At 45.3% G+C, this 18,426-nt stretch overlaps 2 protein-coding genes across 4 annotated transcripts; one reads left to right on the top strand and one right to left on the bottom strand.

Moving 5' to 3' along the window:
• Window positions 1-3,487: 3,487 nt before the first annotated feature.
• Window positions 3,488-9,890, bottom strand: RNF114 (ring finger protein 114). Its single transcript, XM_075517614.1, has 6 exons — window positions 9,681-9,890; window positions 8,872-9,022; window positions 7,652-7,758; window positions 6,741-6,855; window positions 5,734-5,841; window positions 3,488-5,510 (listed from the first exon to the last, which is right to left on the bottom strand). The coding sequence occupies exons 1-6, from the start codon at window positions 9,806-9,808 to the stop codon at window positions 5,445-5,447; spliced, it is 675 nt and encodes a 224-aa protein (XP_075373729.1). The 5' UTR covers window positions 9,809-9,890; the 3' UTR covers window positions 3,488-5,444.
• Window positions 9,891-10,926: 1,036 nt separating this feature from the next.
• SPATA2 (spermatogenesis associated 2) lies at window positions 10,927-17,922 on the top strand. 3 transcript variants are annotated; one of them, XM_075517613.1, is made up of 5 exons: window positions 10,928-11,202; window positions 14,162-14,234; window positions 14,431-14,587; window positions 14,974-15,058; window positions 16,368-17,922. In XM_075517613.1, exons 4-5 carry the CDS (start codon window positions 15,050-15,052, stop codon window positions 17,619-17,621), a joined length of 1,263 nt encoding a protein of 420 aa, XP_075373728.1. In that variant the 5' UTR covers window positions 10,928-11,202; window positions 14,162-14,234; window positions 14,431-14,587; window positions 14,974-15,049; the 3' UTR covers window positions 17,622-17,922. The 3 variants fall into 3 exon arrangements, with proteins under 3 accessions (XP_075373727.1, XP_075373726.1, XP_075373728.1); XM_075517612.1 differs by lacking the exon at window positions 14,974-15,058 and having other exon boundaries at window positions 10,927-11,202; XM_075517611.1 differs by lacking the exon at window positions 14,974-15,058 and having other exon boundaries at window positions 10,927-11,202; window positions 14,162-14,587.
• Window positions 17,923-18,426: the final 504 nt, after the last annotated feature.

Below are 18,426 nucleotides of genomic sequence, written 5' to 3'. Positions count from 1 at the left end.
CTCGAAAAAGGGCCAGTGGAGCCGGGCCACTCGTGACTCAGCCATCACACACCGCTCCGCCAGCCCCCACTGACCACACGTTACTGTTTAGCCACAACCGGCATGAAATGCAGAAGTGGGGAGCAAAGCTTTCCACTGGCACTGCTGCAGTGCAGGGGGCTGAGCTCACTGTCAGTCTTTCCTCAGGGCAGGAACAGCTTGGAAAGCTTGTCCTGCCAGCCACACTCAGTCCTGTGGAGACGAGACGCGTTTGCAAACTCTTCCCCTGCAGCTATGTGCTCTGGAGCTGGATCCATCCGTCCTTTGCTGCGGAATTACCTGTGGCTTTCAGCAGGTGTTTGCACAAGTCATCCCTGGATCAGCCTGAAGTTCAGGGGAAAATGTGCCCCCGAAGGCCTTGGGGGATGTAAATCACAGAGGCCAGGTCCACCCCATTTCTCGCGGGGGTCCAGAAGTGCAGCACCCCGCAGTGCAGGGGCAGCAGCCCGGGTGCTGCCGCAGGTGCCTCCCCCGGCGCCTCGCTGGTGCCCCCCCTCACTCCTCCACCTGACGTGGATGTGGTTGCGCTGGGGACACTTGTATGAGGAACCCAACTAGGTGGTTTTCTTTCAAGAAGCAAAGCCTGCTCCTCTGTTCTTTCTGAAATGTTGATAATCAGATCTGTTCCAACCACTGCGCGTGGAAAAAACTTGCATGTGCTAGAGGAAAAATCGAGATCAAGGGAGAGAGTGACCTGACCTGCCTGTGCCCATGAGCCAGCAAGCTACAGGACAGAGAGCAGGAGACCAGAGGGGAGGGGAAGCTCTGCAATGATTCATGGGCTGGAAATTGCAGTGGTTTCTCAGCCGGCCCACCCTGCACCAGAGCACCGGGCTCTGGCAGCTGCTGAGTCCCAGGGTGGCCAGAGCAGCCCTGCCACCAGCCCGTGGCACAGCTCCAGTCCCAGACCCACATGTACTGGCCCAAGGAGCTCACAGGCACATGCTAACTACCTCCAGAGCAGCAAGTCTGCTGCAAATTCTTCTTTTTACCTTCTTCGGCCCCATGGCTCATGAAGCATCTCAAATATCCTGCTGCAGAGCAAAGCTCCTGCCGCCAAGGGAGGCCTGCGATGGGGCGAAGAGAAGTTCTGGCCATGAGGTGTGGGGATGAGGTGTGCACCTTCACTGCAAGACCGGAGAAGCTCCGTGAAACCCACCGCAGGCCCCTGAGCCCGGCGGAGGAGGACGGGGATGAGGACAGGGCCGGGAGGTGCGAGGCCCATTCTCTCCAAAATGCAAGACCTCCCTCTGCTGTCGGCGCAGGCCGTGCCGGCCACCGCTCCGGCTGCTGCAGCGACCAGGGCGGGTTTATCCCCCCTACGCTCAGGTAGTGGAAGGGAACCTCATTGCATGGGGGTACTAAAACAGCTCCCAGAAGCTCCACTGTATTATTTTTTTAAAGCCCTGTGTCTGAGGACTAGGTAAAGACAAATGGTAAAGGTACTAGGTAAGTAGTAGGTAAAAACAAATGTGAGAAGAACTGGAAGGGAGACCCAAGCCTGTAGCGACAACGCTTATTTTCACTAAGCGCTGAGTATTTTCTGGAGTTTTGGGGAAGGAGGGAGGAACGAAAAGGAATTTTTCATAGTGGTTTGAACAGTCCTCGTTTGTATCACCTGGAGAATAATGTAGTTTACTCATAAAAAATGAGTTGCTTTTGAAGAATGAAGCACAGACCAATGCAACTGTGACATGAAGCTCTGCACTAGAAAAACAAACAAAAACCCACCCCCAAAACAGGCAAATGCCCCATTGTCATTTTTAGTATATTTAAACCAAAGAAAAGCTTTAGGACTGTGAGCACATCCCTCAGTTGCTTTTCTGTGTCTCAGCATAGCCTTGGTATTGCTTGAGAGGTTAATCCTTCTTACGCTGGTCTTACCAGTGACCATCCAGTATAGCTGGCCAAAGGCCTCGAAGCAAATTTGCTGTGCCTTTGTCGATCAGGTGACATGAGGACCCAGAATATACCATTAATGCTTTATTATAGATGGGATCCCTTACAACATCTCATTCCCCCCTGTGTAAGGAGACCAGGGGGATTTATTGCTGAAATGCCAGATGAAGCAATGCCTTTGTGTTAGGCAATTAATGCTGACAACAATTTATCAGACCTATTAAGGCCAGCCTTTGACCAGAGACAGATTGATTTAAAAAAATAGCTCAACTGCAAGCTTGTCTCCTCTCATTCTGTCCCTCTCCCTCTGTGCTAATCGTCCTCCTAAGGCTGGCTCCCTGTGCCAGACACGGGGAATTTCACAGGTCCAGGTGGCCCGATTGCATTATCGCCAACAATGGGCACTTGGGATTTGCTGTGGCTACAAGATCAGCTGCTGACGAGGTGAGAGCAGCTCTGCCAGAGTACTTCACTCTTCTGCAGTAACACTCCACGGGATTTAGAAGCCCAGACTAGCTTGTTCTATAATAAGGCTTTTTTTCATCACGAGTTTCTGCACACAAGTGAGATGAATCAAGGCTATGCACAGAACACATGCACCTCTCAACAGAATGTCTTTTTAAATCAACAAGCAAGTATCAGTAAGACATACCACAGCATGCATAAACACCTATTTGTTAAGCTGAAGTCAGCAGCATAGATACACAAAGCTCTTCAGCAGCTGGAGTACGTGGAACTCTATGGCTAGGTTTATCTCCGAGCGGTTCTATGGATACTCATCACAGCATGGAAAGCAGTGCTGTGAATTCTGCTGTTATCAAGCTAGCAGGTGCCAGGACATTGCTTCTTACTCATACACTAATGTAATCGAAGTTAAAGTAGAACTAGCATGCCTTTTCCAGTCAATATTTTTGCTCTGTACCTTCTGTGAAATAATTCCCAAGTAAAAAATTGATGCAAATCAAACCCAAGTTGTATAGTCAAGGAACGGGTCTGCACAGACAGGGTACAATCACTCAGCACAAGCAATTTCTGACTGGTCATGGCTGCAAGCCAGCCTTCACCTCCTTGTTTGGAACTACCTAAACTGAGGACAACACAAGGATGTAAACATCACAAAAACCTGACAGCCAGAGGAGTTAAAGCTATGGGAACTGTAAAGATTTCAGCAGAAAAGCCCTGCTGGACAGTCACACTTCCCCAATGTAACAAGAAGCTCTAGGGACGTTTGTTTCTATGGCTCATAAGGAGTATTCAGATACAAACAAGACTGCACCTACAGCATTCTGCCCAGCTCTAGCAGAACTTGCTCTGAACTTGATCTGGACTATTTTTCATAACCTGCGTGGTCCACTGCTTGAAAGATTATAAATGAAGTTGCAACTAATCGGTACAAAATACTTAATGGAAGCCAAAAGTTGAAGTCTCTGCATTTCTCAATGTCTGTTGTGCTCCCTGCAGCATTACACAGCTGGCAAGTGTTTTTAGGGAGGTGATGAAATGAAATGTATGTACCACGAGGAAGAAATGACAGGAGTTGACACGAAGATAGGATTTTATAAATTAAATGACCTTTATTTGTAACTTGTCTTCAAAAGTCAAAAACATGACGAAGTAATTGCTCGGAAGCTTCTAACTGCTCCTTAAACATTTTATCAGAATCACATGGAAGTGCACTTAGAATAGTAGCAGAAATCTAGATTCTGGTCAATGGGTATCACCAAACTGCGTTCTAGCCAGAACCCAGAAATCCCCATCCAATCACTAATACATTGTCATCTCTTTGCAGATCAAGCATTAAAATAACCAACCCCAAACACAGTACTTTTTCCACAGTACCATGAGATTTTCCAACCCCCCCTCCCCCAAGACTAAGCTTCCAGTCACCAAGCAGATACTTAAGGATCAGTCTATAATAGCCCATACCAAGTTGGGGAAAACATACTAAAACCAAGTTCAACTTAAATATGTTAGAGGTCTGGCTGGACACAAAGTTTAATCAAGAGGTTTTAGCTGGGGTGCATTTCATTGTTTTAAGGGTAAGGCTATGCTGCAGTCTGCAGAGTGCAATATTAAGTTTACTGGTCAAATAAATTAATTAGTACTCAATTCTGTGGTGGTGCAAGTCCACTGCTCCAATTAAACACGCTTAAATTAGACTAGACATCTCAACACTACTGTGATTTACAAGTTCTGGTCAGGTGTCTTAGATCATTAAGGTCTCAGCATCTTGAATGTGCAGTTAATGAAAATGTTAAACTAAAGAGGAATCTCTATAGTAAAAGTGTAGACTTGAATACAGACTATCCATTTACCATGTACTGGAATTGTCATCCTGCTTTCTGGCTTGTATTTTACTTTCTGGCTTGTATTTTACTTTTCCCTTGAAAGCTATACCTGCATACTATACATATAACGTTATATGGAAAACAATCTAAGTACAGCTTCAGCTACTTTAGCAACATTTAAATGAAGAACAGGAATTCAAAACACCAGTTAAAATCTGTAATGCAGAAAGGTATGCAAGTGCTATGAATTATTCGTAAGTTTTGCTACCAGCTTGCCGTGAGAGATGGAAAAACTAGGAATATATATGAAAGTTTTAGTTTAAATAGAAAGCAGAAGTATTGAAAAAAACCCTTCTGAATTCCCCTATTAGCATAAGGCTTAAAATCACTAGAAAACCAGTTTCAAACACACAAATTTAATCATAAAGCCAGCAAATATGATTAATATTTGCTAAGATGGTTAAAAAAAGGATGCATTTTAACTAAGACCAACATTAAAGTTTATCTTCCAGTCTAGAAATTATGGTCAAAGTATGGACAAAAGTAATAATCATGCACAGAACTAAAATATTTTGAATTAGTTGCTTACACACATGCAAAGGTTTGCTAAGAAAGTTTGTAGTTTGAAGACTCATACTGAAGACATGTTTTCCATATAGTTGAGAGGCTGCATATAAGAATTTAAACACTGGGAAAGATTATGAAATCACAGGCATCATAGGTCACTTTAAATGAGAGCTGGTCTGACAATTACAGTTAGCACCTAGAGGTCTCACTAAAGGAAAACAGAGCTACAAATACACCTCTCATACTATCATTGAAGATATGTAAATGAGATTGGGAAGAGATATTTATTAACTAGTTCATGCCATTCCATTTGGAATGTTTTTGTTTTTAGGCAGTCAAATGAACACAACTGCAAAAGAAAACAAGAAATAGGCATAGGAAAACAGATTTGTCTCCTCCATGTTGACCTACAATTAAGCTTTGTGTGAAGCAAGTAAGAAAATGAGGCCGACAGGGTTGAATAGACCATGTTAACAAAAGATTGAGTGTTACAGAAATATCAAACCAGGATTTGAAACTGAGATAGGGATTAAAAAGTCTTCCGTATTTCTGGATGCCTGAGTTCATCTTGGGATGTACAGGGAGAAGTGTGAGGTCGCTGGGCATTTCCCCCTTGTGGAAGCTTGGTTTTACAGTAATCTTCTAGTTGGTTCATTTATCCCGCAAAGAACGCATCAAAACCTGTGCCATCATATCATCTTCATCAGCATCATAATCCTATGAACAAAAGGTACAGAAATTCTTTTACTGCAACAGCCATGCTGGTTAACACAACACCAAATAAGAACAGAAAAAAAGCTGTCTCTTCCTTTGACTCGCCAATAATCCAATTTTTCTCACAATACCATCTGCACGGATGAGATTTCACAGTAGTGGCTACGTAAAAAAGCTGGGTTTTAAGAGTCATCAGGCTGTATTCCAAGGGTGAGGAAACACATACCACAAAAGTATCATACGAAAAGCGATGTCGTCTTTGAAGGTGCTCCATGAAGTTAGCACTCCTGTAATTTGGATCTCCCCATGGCATTGAGGCACAAATTGGGCAAACCTTCAAGAAAAACCCAAAAAAGCCAATTAAGCCCCAATGGTTAAATGCTTTAACATTTATAGGAGGAAGGGCAGGACACAGACAACACGGAAGATAGAAGTTTGAGGTTTGCATATAGAATAATGATTGTCACAAAGTGATGTCAATTAGTTTGCTAGGACATTTAATATAAAAGCCTCAGATAACCCCCAATAATTTTAATTCAAGTCTTAGACCTCTGAACTGGAATAGCTTACTCTTCTCTCTGCATTCTGAAAATCAGAATTGACTACAGCTGTTTGCTTTAGAAGATTTCAGCCTTTATTTCTCGGTAACATAAAAGTTTCCTTGATCTCCTTTGCAAAGATCACTTCTCTCCAAGGGAAAAGAGGAACTTTTCTTCTAAATAATTTGGAATTCCAAAAAACTTTCCAGAAAAATGAAAGTTTCACATTCAGTTCCATTTTTTGCAATTCCTTTTATATGAGAGGGAGTATCAGCAGATAAAGATTACTAGAATGATACACTATTTTTTGCGAGCATTTTTCCCAATGGTTTATAATATCTTCCTGCTGAAAACAGCAGAGAGGACAATTAAATGCCTGACTTTTTTTGAAATTATCTTATTAATTTTATGTTTGTTACTGTGCATAACTTTGAATGTCTGCTATTTTTCAAATATGAAAGGAGGACGTGACCTAGCTGCAACAGGAATAGAGACTAGTCACCTCCAGAAAACGTATCAAATACCAACATCAAAATTATGTAAGTTAAATGCGTGAACAGCATATCCACATTTGACTTTAACAGGAGTAATTATAAATATGTACTTAACTTCAAGAGTAAGTCTCTAATTCATTGTTTCAAAGGGATTTAAGACTAGACTTCATTGCAATTCTTGCACCAAGACTTTTTATTACCACTTGTTTTGCATCCATGCTGTGCAATGTTTTGCAGTGTTCAACTAGTCCTTCTTGATCAAAGTTTTTCTCGCTGCAATACGGACAAGGAAAGGTAAAGCGATTTGGGAAGTTCCTGGTTGGGGTAGAAAAAGAGATTATTTATCACTGTAAGAAAGTTAAAAGTAAAAGCTTTAGGATTCAATACTCAAAAGTTGTCTTACCAGCTCTTAAGAATACAGATAATTTAAAGCAATAGTCTTATTCTATGCAATTAAGACAAGCTAATTTTAAGAATCAGCTTTTTAATTCTGAACAATAGCTTAAGAAACTCTTAATATCATCCATATTTACAAGAATGAAAGAATGAGAGCTCTTCTACAAATGTTACAAATGCCATTTGCCATCTTAGTTGGGTTTTTTTGGTTTGTTTGGGGTTTTTTGTTTTGTTTTGTTTTTTTTTAAATGCACAGGGTACCACCCAGTACGCTACAATGCAGGTGAGTGCACTGCAATCAATTCCAACTTCCCTTTGTTATAAGTTACTCCAACCAAGAGACAGAAAGATAAAGTTTTTATTTAAAAAATAGCCACTTTTACTGAGTACCCTGATCTTTAAGATGTCTAGTGCATGGACTACATAGAAAGCAGAATAGTTTGCCTGTGCACAGTCAGATGCAGGATTAAGGCTTAGTTTTTAACAATGTGAAAGGATTAAAACAATTAACACCCAAACTGAGCAAAGAGGTAAAGTCTGCTTTTACTCTAAAATTCTACAGTTTGCATGAAACCCCATAACACGGTTAGATTTTTTAAAGATAAAAGGACTCTTCTCAGAAGAATCAAAATTGAGATTTTTGTAACGATTAATCAGTAACAGCCCTGTTCTTGTGACCAAAAAAGACAAGTGTTTCCAGAGAAGAGCTAGTTACCTGGTGTTGTGAAGTGGTTCTTTAGTTACAGCTTTCACACCTTCCATTATATAATTCTGGTACTTTGAACAAGAAGCTGCATGGCTACGCATCTTTGAGAGATACATCTGTGCAGGCAACAATTGCATAGCAAGGTTAATTTAAAGTATTTGCAGTTACTTCCACACTTTTAAGCAGAAGTAGTAAACATGTAAAACAAACCAGCTTTCTGCAGACAGTGTTAAACCAGGAAAATCCAAACACTGGATCCACACAATCCTCAGCTGGCGAGGTGGAAAGCTTTGAGATTATAGATTAGTTAACCTGTAACTTTACTGCCTGTAATATTTTACAGATACAACACTGTTCAGGACAGCTCACTTTTCTTAACCTGTACTCTAGTATAAAAAGAATGCTTCCTATAAAGCCAGTTTACCTGGTCACTGAAGAGAAGGGACAGCATATGGAGAATAATTTGGCTTTTAGTACAGGTCTTGGTATAGACTGATTGCTAATTGTTCAGTCCCATTAATGAAAATTCAAATTTACAATAAGGAAATCTCTAATTCAAGGCACTAATGTTTTCTATCAGCTGGAATGAAGACAGAATGAAGACACTACCGAGAAATAAAAAGTGAAATTAACTGAACTGTTACCCTCACCTTAGTGTGTCTATCCTTTTCTTGTTGTCTTGCCATCTGCTAAGATATTTTCTTATACATTCAATTAATGCTAAGAAGCTCAACTTTACAAAGAGAAAGGAAATGACAGGAAGGATGCCATACAGGTATTCAACATGCAGGACACTAACAAACAATAAGTCTATGGAATACACCACCCATATAAGACAACTTTGACTCATAACTATTTCAAATGAAGCAAATAAATTTCTGTTTAAGAGCCAAAGAGATCACTATCTAAAACCCACATCCACTGTTTCATTACAACATTCCTCCCACAGAGACATGCTCACAGAAGCAACTTCAGAAGCAGTACTTTCCCATAATTTTAAAATCAGTATCTTTCATTTGAAATTCACTTCCTGAAGAGGTAAAAATAAAAAACTGTGGAAAGAATATCAACATTTGGGTGCTGCCTATATAAAGTACCTTTAGCACTTATCAGAACAAACATTTTAACCTGGTTCTTCAGAAAGCTGAAGAGCAAGCACTTTATTTCCCTCTAAGCAGTACAGCCAAGCAGGCACACCTCATGCACTTAACGTCCAAATACTTTCATACTTTTTTATTGCAGCCATTGCAAGTGGTTTCTGTCATTTCAATTTGCTTTTCCAAGTCCAGAGCTCTGCTACCAGGTGACAGGGTACTGCGGCAGACACCACAAACTGGCTTTTTCGGCTTAAGACATTCCTGCAGGCATGGAGTGCAAAAGCTAGGGGGGGAGAGAAACAGTGGGTGGTGAGAACAGCCCTCCTGGACAAGCTACATAAATATCCAGAGCCCTTCCATATCTTCTGCCTTAAGTGATAACAGTTTCAAGAAATGATATATAATAAAACAGCAGCCTGTTGACACTTGTGCATGAAGGGAGGAGCAGGATTCTAGTTTGTTATGGCCAGTGTTATTAGCTTTTGGACAGTGCTCCACTCTCTCCATTTCCATATCTTCCAGGAGGCAAAGTAATCGAAAATGAAAGAATATTAGCTTTTTTCCCTACTGGGTTTTTTTTTTCTTTCATGGAAGCTCCAGGCCACCCATAAGACGCTACCGAAGAGCAGAGCTGCCTGCGGAGGCCCCTTGCCCACCGGCAGCGCTGCCCAACCCCATCACCCCCCAACGGGATCCAGCCCCCGCTGCGCAGGCAGCGGCCTTGCCCATCCCGGCCCGCCCGGGGCCGCCCCGCTCCCGAGGGAGCGAAAGGGGAGGGCTGGGGGCAACCGAGCCGCGGCTCCCTCCCAAGGCCTCACAGCCCCCGGCCGAGGAAGGCGCCTGCGGGCCCCGCTCCAGCTCCCCTCCCGCCGAGGGCTGAGAGGGCCCCAAACCGCCGCCGCCGGCCCCCACACCGCGCCGCGCCGCCGGCAGCCGCTCACACGTGTCCGCAGGGCACGCGCACCGGGCTCTCGTACACCTCCAGGCACACGGGGCAGGTGAAGCGCGACAGCGGATCGGGCCGCCGCTCCGGGGAGCGGGAGGAGCCGCCACCGCCGGCCACCGCCATCTTCCCGCCGCCGCGCCCCGCCCCGGCACCCAACGGGGGGCGGCCCGTGCGCAGGCGCAGCACCGCCCCTGTAGCCGAGACACCGCCCACCCAGGGGCGTGATCACGCCTGACGGGCGTGGCGCGGTATGGGGGCGTGGCCCGAAGCCGCCCCGCCCTCGGGGCGCCGGTCCGGCGCCTCAGCGTGTGGGGGCCGCGGGGACCCTGCCCGGGGCCGGCGGGAGCGGCTGCCCTCGGCGGGGAGAGGGGCAGCGCTCCTGCACCGCGCCTGGGCAACGAGCGACTTCACCAGCAGCCCAGCTCCGCGGCGGAAAAGCCCGGGTGTCTCAGGGCGGGCTCACCGCTGAGCCCGGTCCGCGCCTGCCCGTTACGTGTTGGCTGCGCACGGGTGCGATGCCGCGGCCTCCCTGCTTGGCCGTTACGGCCCTTCTGGCTCTGCAGTAACCACTGACCGCTCCGGGGACGGGCAGCGCAGCTCTGCTCTGCGCTCCCCAAGCCAAGGCAGTACAAAAGCTATTTATAAAAGAGCGATGATGTAACAACCGATCTTTGTTACTGTCAGGGCATAAACGCATCCCACGGAAATTAAGCGGCCGCTTCGTTTCCTGCTGGCGTTCCTGCTCTCTGCCGTCCCGGCCTGGGGAAAGCCCCAGGGGCCGGGCGGGCGGCTGCTCCTGCGTTCTGCTCCCAGACTTCGGCAGACCGCGGCGCCTTCCCGGCCCTGGGGCCGAGACCTGCGTGGCGCCGGAGCCGCCCCGTTTCACCCCAGCCGGTTCACCCCCGCGCCCGCCGCTCCTCCGCGCTCCCCAGCAGAACCGCCGAGGCCCCGCGCGTTACGGACGGGCCGCCCGGCTGCCCAGCGCAGGGACGAGGGGCGAGAGGGGCCCCGGGCGCTGCCCGCCCTGGCTGCCCTCGCTCCGGGCCCTGGTGGTCGTGGCCTGCGTCTCCGCCCCGCCGGCCCGATCGGCCGCCGCCTCGCCCTCAGCCCCGCGTCCCCCGGCAGCCCCGGGCATGCCCAGCCCGGAGGGGACCCTCGCCGGGGCGGGCCCTGAGCCGGTCGCCCCGCCCCCTAGCGCCCCGCCCCGCTGACGTCACGCGGCGGAAGTGCTCCCAACGGCAGGAGGCGGTGCCCCGCCCCCCGTCATCCACGTCCGGGGCGCCGCTGTCAGCCGCCCCCTCCCGCTGGCCGCCGGCAGCCCCCGGGCCGGTGCCGGGAGGCCGAGCCGTGAGGGCGGGCGTGCCCCGCCGCTGGCCAGCCGGCAGCCCTCCCGGGGGGTGGCCTCTACTGGGACGTCGCGGGAGCGCGTGAGGGGCCGAGGGGTCCGCAGTCCGCATCCGGGTCACCGGGCGCTTCCGGCTGAGCGGCGGCGGGTCCCGGGCGGCAGGCGCGGAGCGGTGAGGGACGGGCCCGGCCCGCGGGGTGGGGGGGTTGGGGGCTCTGCCCGCCGGGCTGCGGGCCCTCGGCGCGGCGCTGGCTGCCGAGGGGAGGGGGCGGCGGGGCGGGCTGCGGCGGGGCGGCGGGCGCTGCGCCCCGTTACCCGCGAGAGGCGGGAGGAAGCCCCTGTGGGGCCGGCCCGGGGCTCGGCGGTCAGCGAGTGCCGCTCACGGCGAGGAGGCGAGGGCGGTGTCCCGGGGCCGTGTCCGCGGCTCCTCGCACCGGCCGGCCCCGTCCCGCTCTCCCGGCCGGGCTGGGCGTCTCTGCAACAAGTGTCTCCATGAGAACCGAGGAGCGAAACGGCTTCGAGCGGGTGTTAATTTGTGGGTTGTTCCCTCCTTCTCCCGTGTTTTGCGCTCTGAAATTCCTCAGCGATGCCGTGTGCTCCTGTGCTGTTAAATAGCCTTTGTATTCGGGTTAATTTGCTTTTCAAATGTTTGGTGAAAGCCTGGCATTTCTGGTCTCGGCGTGGGTTAGGAGAAGGCTGTACCTGTCCTATGTTTCTCCCCTGTTGCTGTAAAGGTTTTTGCGGGACTGTGCCCTGCCAAGCAGTCAGGGTAGGCAGAGTGGTTGGTTCCCCCAGCTGAGGTTTTGACCCGGGAGATGGATAGAAGGGTTTGCTTGTCTCACCAGCAGAAACTAGACCCCAATCAGAACTTACTATTCACGCATCTCCATGAAATCTTGATGTTTTCAGTCAATAATTTGCAGCAAAATGGCCTTATCTGTTCTGTCAGCTAGTGTGTTTCTTAAAACTATATTTATCTGTGCCTTCTCATATATTGAGGTTTTTATGGAGCCTTGTAACCATGGTTGTTAGCTGTTCGGAGCCTGCCTGGCGCTGGGTGGGCTGCCTGGGACGGGGATGTTTTGCTTCTGGAAGCTCTGCGTGTGGAGGAGCAGCTCTGCTGGCATGTTTGGTTTGTCATGTTTTGCCTTTCAGCTGCGTGAACTCTGGCTTGTGTACAAACCATAATTCAAAATCGGAACTGGCAGTGGCTTTGAGTGCCCCAGTCCGTAGGGCCTTGGTGAAGGACTTCCATTTGGGGACTTTCCTAATCCTGACGTCTTGTACGTGTAACCAAGCGCTTTTGTTCAGTAGTTATTAACAGTGGAGGTGGAAGAACTGTAGTACTTAATCCAGCTTCTTGTCAGCATAGGATCATTCCTTGTCCTGGGGGTGTATTACTGATGTGCCAGCCAAAGGCCTTTCCCTGAAATTCTCTCATGGAGCTCTTCTTGCTGAGGAACAGACATGCTATTGTCTTTGTCCACAGACTTCATCTTGCACAACTTAAGGAGGAAAGATGTGGGGAGAGAAGGGTTTACTCGGGTCCCTTATGCTCAGATGTTAATTTAGAACTCCACATTTCCTGTGATTCACAGCTTGTCTCTTGACATCAGTGCAATTTCTGATTGTGGAAAGACCGAGAGCGGTGTGCCTTTGAGCAGAAATTGAACTGCTAGTTAACTTTTCCCACATGGTGTTGTCATTAAGTGCAGCCTTTCATCAAGTAACATTAACTGCTCAGCTGTTGATTTTTTGTTTGTTTGTTTTCCTGGCCTCTTGGTTGTTGGTTTGTGGTTCCCCCCCATGTATTTTGTGTTACGGCTCCTTTCATTCAGTTAATTTTGCTCTTAACAGTGATTTTCATTTTAACAGGAGTCTGTGGGGGCATTGATCAGTATTCTAGCAGCTGCAATTAATATTGGGTGGAAAGTCTTTTCTAAAGTGCTGTTTCGGACTGACTATAACCGAAACAGTGCATTGATTTCCCCCGCCTCCCCTCCCTTTGGTTCACAGTTGGGAAGTCCGTAAGGGCTAGATTGCGTTTTCATTTAAAAAACAAAGCCTGTGATCTGGTTTTTGATCATGAGTTCCTCAGGCAGTGGAGATGGAGTCCATTGGCCTGTTAATTACCTTGGTTTTGGTAAAGTAGCATTAGGAAGATTCTTTTGTCACCAGCTTTTTCTGTGTAGTATATGACCTCAGTGAGGTGAAAATGTAGATCAGTATATACGTAAAAGCAACTATCCCTGCAAACAAAAACGTACATGATGTAAAAACAGAATGATTTTGCTCTGTTCTACTAAAGCAGCTAAAAATGGCAGGTGTAGCTTTCTGCTGAAAAGATTACAATCTTTTTTGCAGCTGCCAGCATTCAGCTGAAACTTTGGCTGTACTTTGCAGCATTCAGGGGAGTCTGTTCGCTGTAGGATGGCTGCAGAGCTCTCCCAGCACAGTGATGGCCTGGGCATGCCATCAGGTGGAATGTGAGTGGCAGTCAAAAGCCTAGAAAATGTTAGAAATAGAAAGGCAAAGTTAATTAATCTGCTCAGTCTATCGGCAGTCCTGTGCCACTAGAGAAAAAAAAAAAGTAGATGCTTTCCCAAGTTGAGCAAAATGAAACTTCTTTGGGGGATATTTTTAATCTTTGTATCACTATGTAGGGAAAAAAAACCCCCCAAACAGCAACTGATTAAAATAATGTTTGTGTAAGTTGTTTGAACTGAAAGGGCAAAATAAAACGCAGAGAAGAGACCATAAAAACTCATGCTTTTCCTTTCAGCTTTTTGCTGTGAGTTACTTTTGCCTTGGTTCCCTAAGCCAAGGAACCCTCAGTCTGGGCTTGAGCCTACACCAGCTTTATTGTATCAAGCTCTCAGTGCCTTGCTTGATGCAGGTTTGTTGTGCTGTTTTAGGCAGATTACTGGAAGAGGAGTAGAGAATGACAGTGAAAAGCAGGACAACAGAATTTCTGTAGACTCTTGCGCTTTTTCAGAAACCTAAAGAGGCTGTTCTGGGAGCTGCTGCTCTGTGAACCATTTTATAGACTCCTGTGAAGCAGTTAGATGCTGTGGACATCTGGGATTTATGCAACTGTGATGACTTGTCTTTGTTTTCAATTTTTATTCCAGAAGAGTTGCCATTACTGAAGATTCTTAATGCCAGATAATCAACCTACTGCTGAATAATCATGAAAGAGTCGAGGTAGCTGCCCAAGTGTGAGACAAAAACTGATTTCAATGGATACAAAATATAAAGACGATTTATTTAGAAAGTATGTACAGTTCCATGAATGCAAACTGAATGCCTCTGACAACAAGCAGCGTCCTATTAATGATGAGTATTTGCGAGTGGCAGCGGCAGCCTTACTTTGCCTTCCCAAAATTGATCCCTTTTATAGATTCCGGTTGATAAAATTTTACGAGATGGCTGAAAACTCACTGAGATCTGTGAAATCCTCAAGTTTACATTCTCTCCATAATGCATTCAGCATGCTCGAGACAGTTGGAATTAATCTCTTTCTTTACCCCTGGAAAAAGGAGTTCAAAAATATTAAGGTAAGACATTTTATGTGTTGCCATAGTGAGAACATGATTTGTTTTTCTTTCGTTTAACACGTTTAATGCATTTCCTTTAAAGACTTTTTTTTTCCCACCTATTAGCATGATATATTTGTCTATATACAGTTGGTAAACAGAAGCCATAGGAAAGTTTCTATGTAAAATAAGTGAAGTTTGTGCTGGTGAGAGTATCCCGAGAGCAGAAGTACAAGTACTATCTGCATTTATAATGTAACCATAAAATAGAGGAAGAGCTTATTAAAGGTTTTTGTTCAGCCTACCCTGCTACAGTGTCTTAATTTCTACTTGGAGATGCTTTCACTAGGGTGAGCAGTCAAGTTGTGTTTAAGCTCACTCAAAGTTTGATTTTTGTCTTGCAACAGCTATTAATGGAGCACAAGTACTAACAGCCAATGCAGGCTTTCAAGTGGATGCTTTGCTGAGGTTCCCACAAGTTACATGATAATGGTAAAGGAACTTCTCTGAAAGAATTGTTTCCAGAGTATCTTTTATCTGCTCGTCAGTTCTCAATTCATGAAGTTTTGATTTTAATGTACTTCCAAATTATTTACCTATGCCAGGATCTCAGAGGGAAAAGTAGGAACTTGTATATTGCTTGGCTTGGGTGCTGGAAGTCAGATAGTGAGTTCTCTGCTGTTGATGTTTCTCTTTTATCTTTTACCTGTTCTTATATGCTTATTCAAAACTGCTGCAGCATTTCAGTGATGAATGCTGAAGGTGACTTACAAGAACAGTTTTGAGACTTGAAAGCTGGATAAAACCACTACTGGTATATGTGTCTAAAGTCATTTGCAGGCTGTGTGCACTAGTGATGGGTATTTTTGTTTGTTTTTCTTAAAAAGACACCATTTCACTATTTAGCAGAGAATTTGAACATTATTAGACCATTGGAGAGTTCTCTGTTTCCCCAAGGGGAAACTACTTTTCTTCAAGATCTCTCCATAAATTTTCTTTATCATCACGCTTAAGTTCTGGCCTTTGAAATGTTGGCTGATCCATTGAGGATATCTCTTGATGCACTGCCGATATTGACTTTGGTTGTGTGCTGTGGATCCAGTACCTGTTCTATACAAAGATGTGATGGGCAGGCTACTCTTGCCTGTAATCCAAAACAGTTTGAACTGGGTTAAGGAAATACCTCACGTATGCCAGACGCTAAGGATATTTCAACTCGCACAAACTCATGTCTTTGTTTTTGGGGCTTTTTTAGAGGAAGTTCTTGACCTAATATAAAATTAAATAAAACAGGCGTTTGAAATTGCACAGTAATAGTACACAAAAAAGTGTGCACCTCAAGTATATTTAAAGCTGAATTGAAGAGGACTTTGGTCCTCCCACAGTAATTCCGAGTTCCTGTTATCTCTAGCTAGCCCCTGTCCAGGGGCAATACATGAAATCTCTGCCTTTTTACCTTTCGTGGTAGACTTCCTTGTAAATGTGAACATGTCTGGTACACATAAAAGTTAATGTCAGTGTATAGCATAGTGATTTAAATCAACAGGGAGGACATTATGCTAATCAGGATTTCAATTTGAATGAAAACTCTCCTACTTTGAATTTGCCTCGTGGAATTTCCATCTGCTGAACAGGAGGGATGCAGAAATGGAGTTCATCTTGCCATGGGAGTTGCATGTGTTCACTGTCGTTATTATTCTATTTAGTTACGTAGTATCTGTCACTGAATTATCTGAACATCTAGTCCACCACTGAATTTGTAACCTAGTTTTCCTTTTATTTTCCCCCCCACCCCCCTTAGACCTACACTGGACCCTTTGTTTATTATATAAAGTCTGCTCTAACTGAAGATGATGTAAGGCAGATTTTGAACTACATGGGCTATGTCCAAGAACTGGGAACAATGTATAAGCTCAAAGAGCAGGTTGATGCCATTCAAGTGAAAATGGTTTCATTTGAACTCTTTTTGGCCAAAGTGGAATGTGAGCAGCTTCTTGAAATTCACTTGCAAGTGAAGGATAAAGGTTATTCAGAGATTGATGTCATAAATGAACGAAAAAATAGCAATGAAGATGTTAGAGGCTGCTCAGAAGCCATGAAACGGCGTGCAGAGTGCAAAGAAAACTTAAACACTTCCATGGCACGAATGGTACTCCAGAAATCAGCGAGTGAACGGGCCTCTAAAGATTATTTCAAGCCAAAGGTAAGCAAGCCTTCTAAATCTGTGGACACATACGATAATTATTGGGAAAGTAAGAAACCACCTTTGATGAGCTCACTGAGTCTCAGGAAAGAACCAGTTTTAGTTGATGCAGAAGATGACATTAAAGATGAAATTATCCGTCCGTCACCCTCTCTTCTGACAACGTCAAGCTCCCCACATGGGTGTTCAGATGAATTCTTGCCAACTTCATCTCATCACAATGGCATGCTCAGAACAAATGTCCCTTACAGCTCCTACTTTTCTGCTCAAGAGGACTTAGATTTATATACTGATCCTGATTCTAGAAGTATGTTAAATTTTAAAAGACAAGAAGCTATTAAGCCTGATGTATGGCTGTTAAGAAATGATGCCAATCCTGTTTACCACAAACGTACCCACCTAGCCAAAGAGACAGCTGCCCTCAAGTGCCAAAACTGTGGCGTACCTTGTGGCACTTCTGTTTGCCAAAAGTGTGACAATCTGTTCAACTCTAGGCAGGAGTATCCAGCAGTGAAACAGAGCACCTACTCAATCAAACCACTTCCAAATGATGGCTTGTCTCCTGCGTCTGCTTTAAGGGAGAAATCTCAGTACACATCACAGACTCAGAGTCAAGAGAGAGCTGCTCAATTCAGTTCAAAATCCAAACCTTCAGGCACCTCGCGCTGTGGCTTTTGTAACCGATCTGGAGCTGCAAACACTTGCACGTTTTGCTCAAAAGTCTCATGTGACTCTTGCCTCAATGCTTACTATTATGATCCCTGCTGTAGAAAAAGCGAGCTTCACAGATTCATGCCCAACAATCAGTTAAACTATAAATCGTCCCAGCTGTCCCATGTAGTTTATAGATAGACTTGATTAGTCTGTTTTGGAGGGGAAGGAAAGGGGGAGGGGAAAGGGCTATCCTAACTAATGTACTGACTCCAATGATAAGAAAATACACTGACCTCTTACAAAAATGACATGTCCAAATATTTGGAACCATGGTTCAGTGATTAGGTGCCAGTTCTTGATTTTTGTGGCTTCACAGATGCTGCAGACACGTTAGATTTCATGCTGCTATAATTTAGGTAACTCCTAAATGATCATTACTTTTCAGTTTAAATGGGGAGAAGAACACATTTTTCTTTAAAACTTGGCAGCTGTTGCATTTTAGAAAAGTGACATTGCACCTTTCTATTACATTGCAGTCATCTTTCTGCCCAAATAAAACCATGCAAGGCTTGAAAATAAAATCTAAAAATTAAGATTCTCATTTTCTATGAGTGATGAAGCTACTGCCGGTTTTTGATAAAGTATGACTTTAAAATGTGCAAGAAATATGTGAATGGCTTGTTTCGCCAACAAGGACTATTTTTTGAAGTGTGTCTGCATTTCTTGATCTCCTAAATGCAAACACCACAGCATCTCTTCCTTTCGTCTTTATTTTTCTTCCTTCTCCCCTTATCTCCCGGTTGTTTATCTCAAGCTTATATAATCTGAATCTGGACAATACGTGCTTTATTTTCTGGTGTTGCCTATATCATCCTACTGGTTTTTACTGTATGGTATTTTAAAAAGGTGAACCTGTATTCATGTCACCTAAATTACGCCTAGAGTGTCGTCCTTCCAGATGAGTACTAATTTTCTTTACTTTCTGTTGCACATGTGTTAAGTA

This window comes from Mycteria americana, chromosome 14 (assembly GCF_035582795.1).
Source record: "Mycteria americana isolate JAX WOST 10 ecotype Jacksonville Zoo and Gardens chromosome 14, USCA_MyAme_1.0, whole genome shotgun sequence".
Lineage (NCBI taxonomy): Eukaryota > Metazoa > Chordata > Aves > Ciconiiformes > Ciconiidae > Mycteria > Mycteria americana.
The sequence above is the reverse complement of the archived record's forward strand: the minus strand, read 5'-3'. Positions and strand labels throughout refer to the sequence as shown.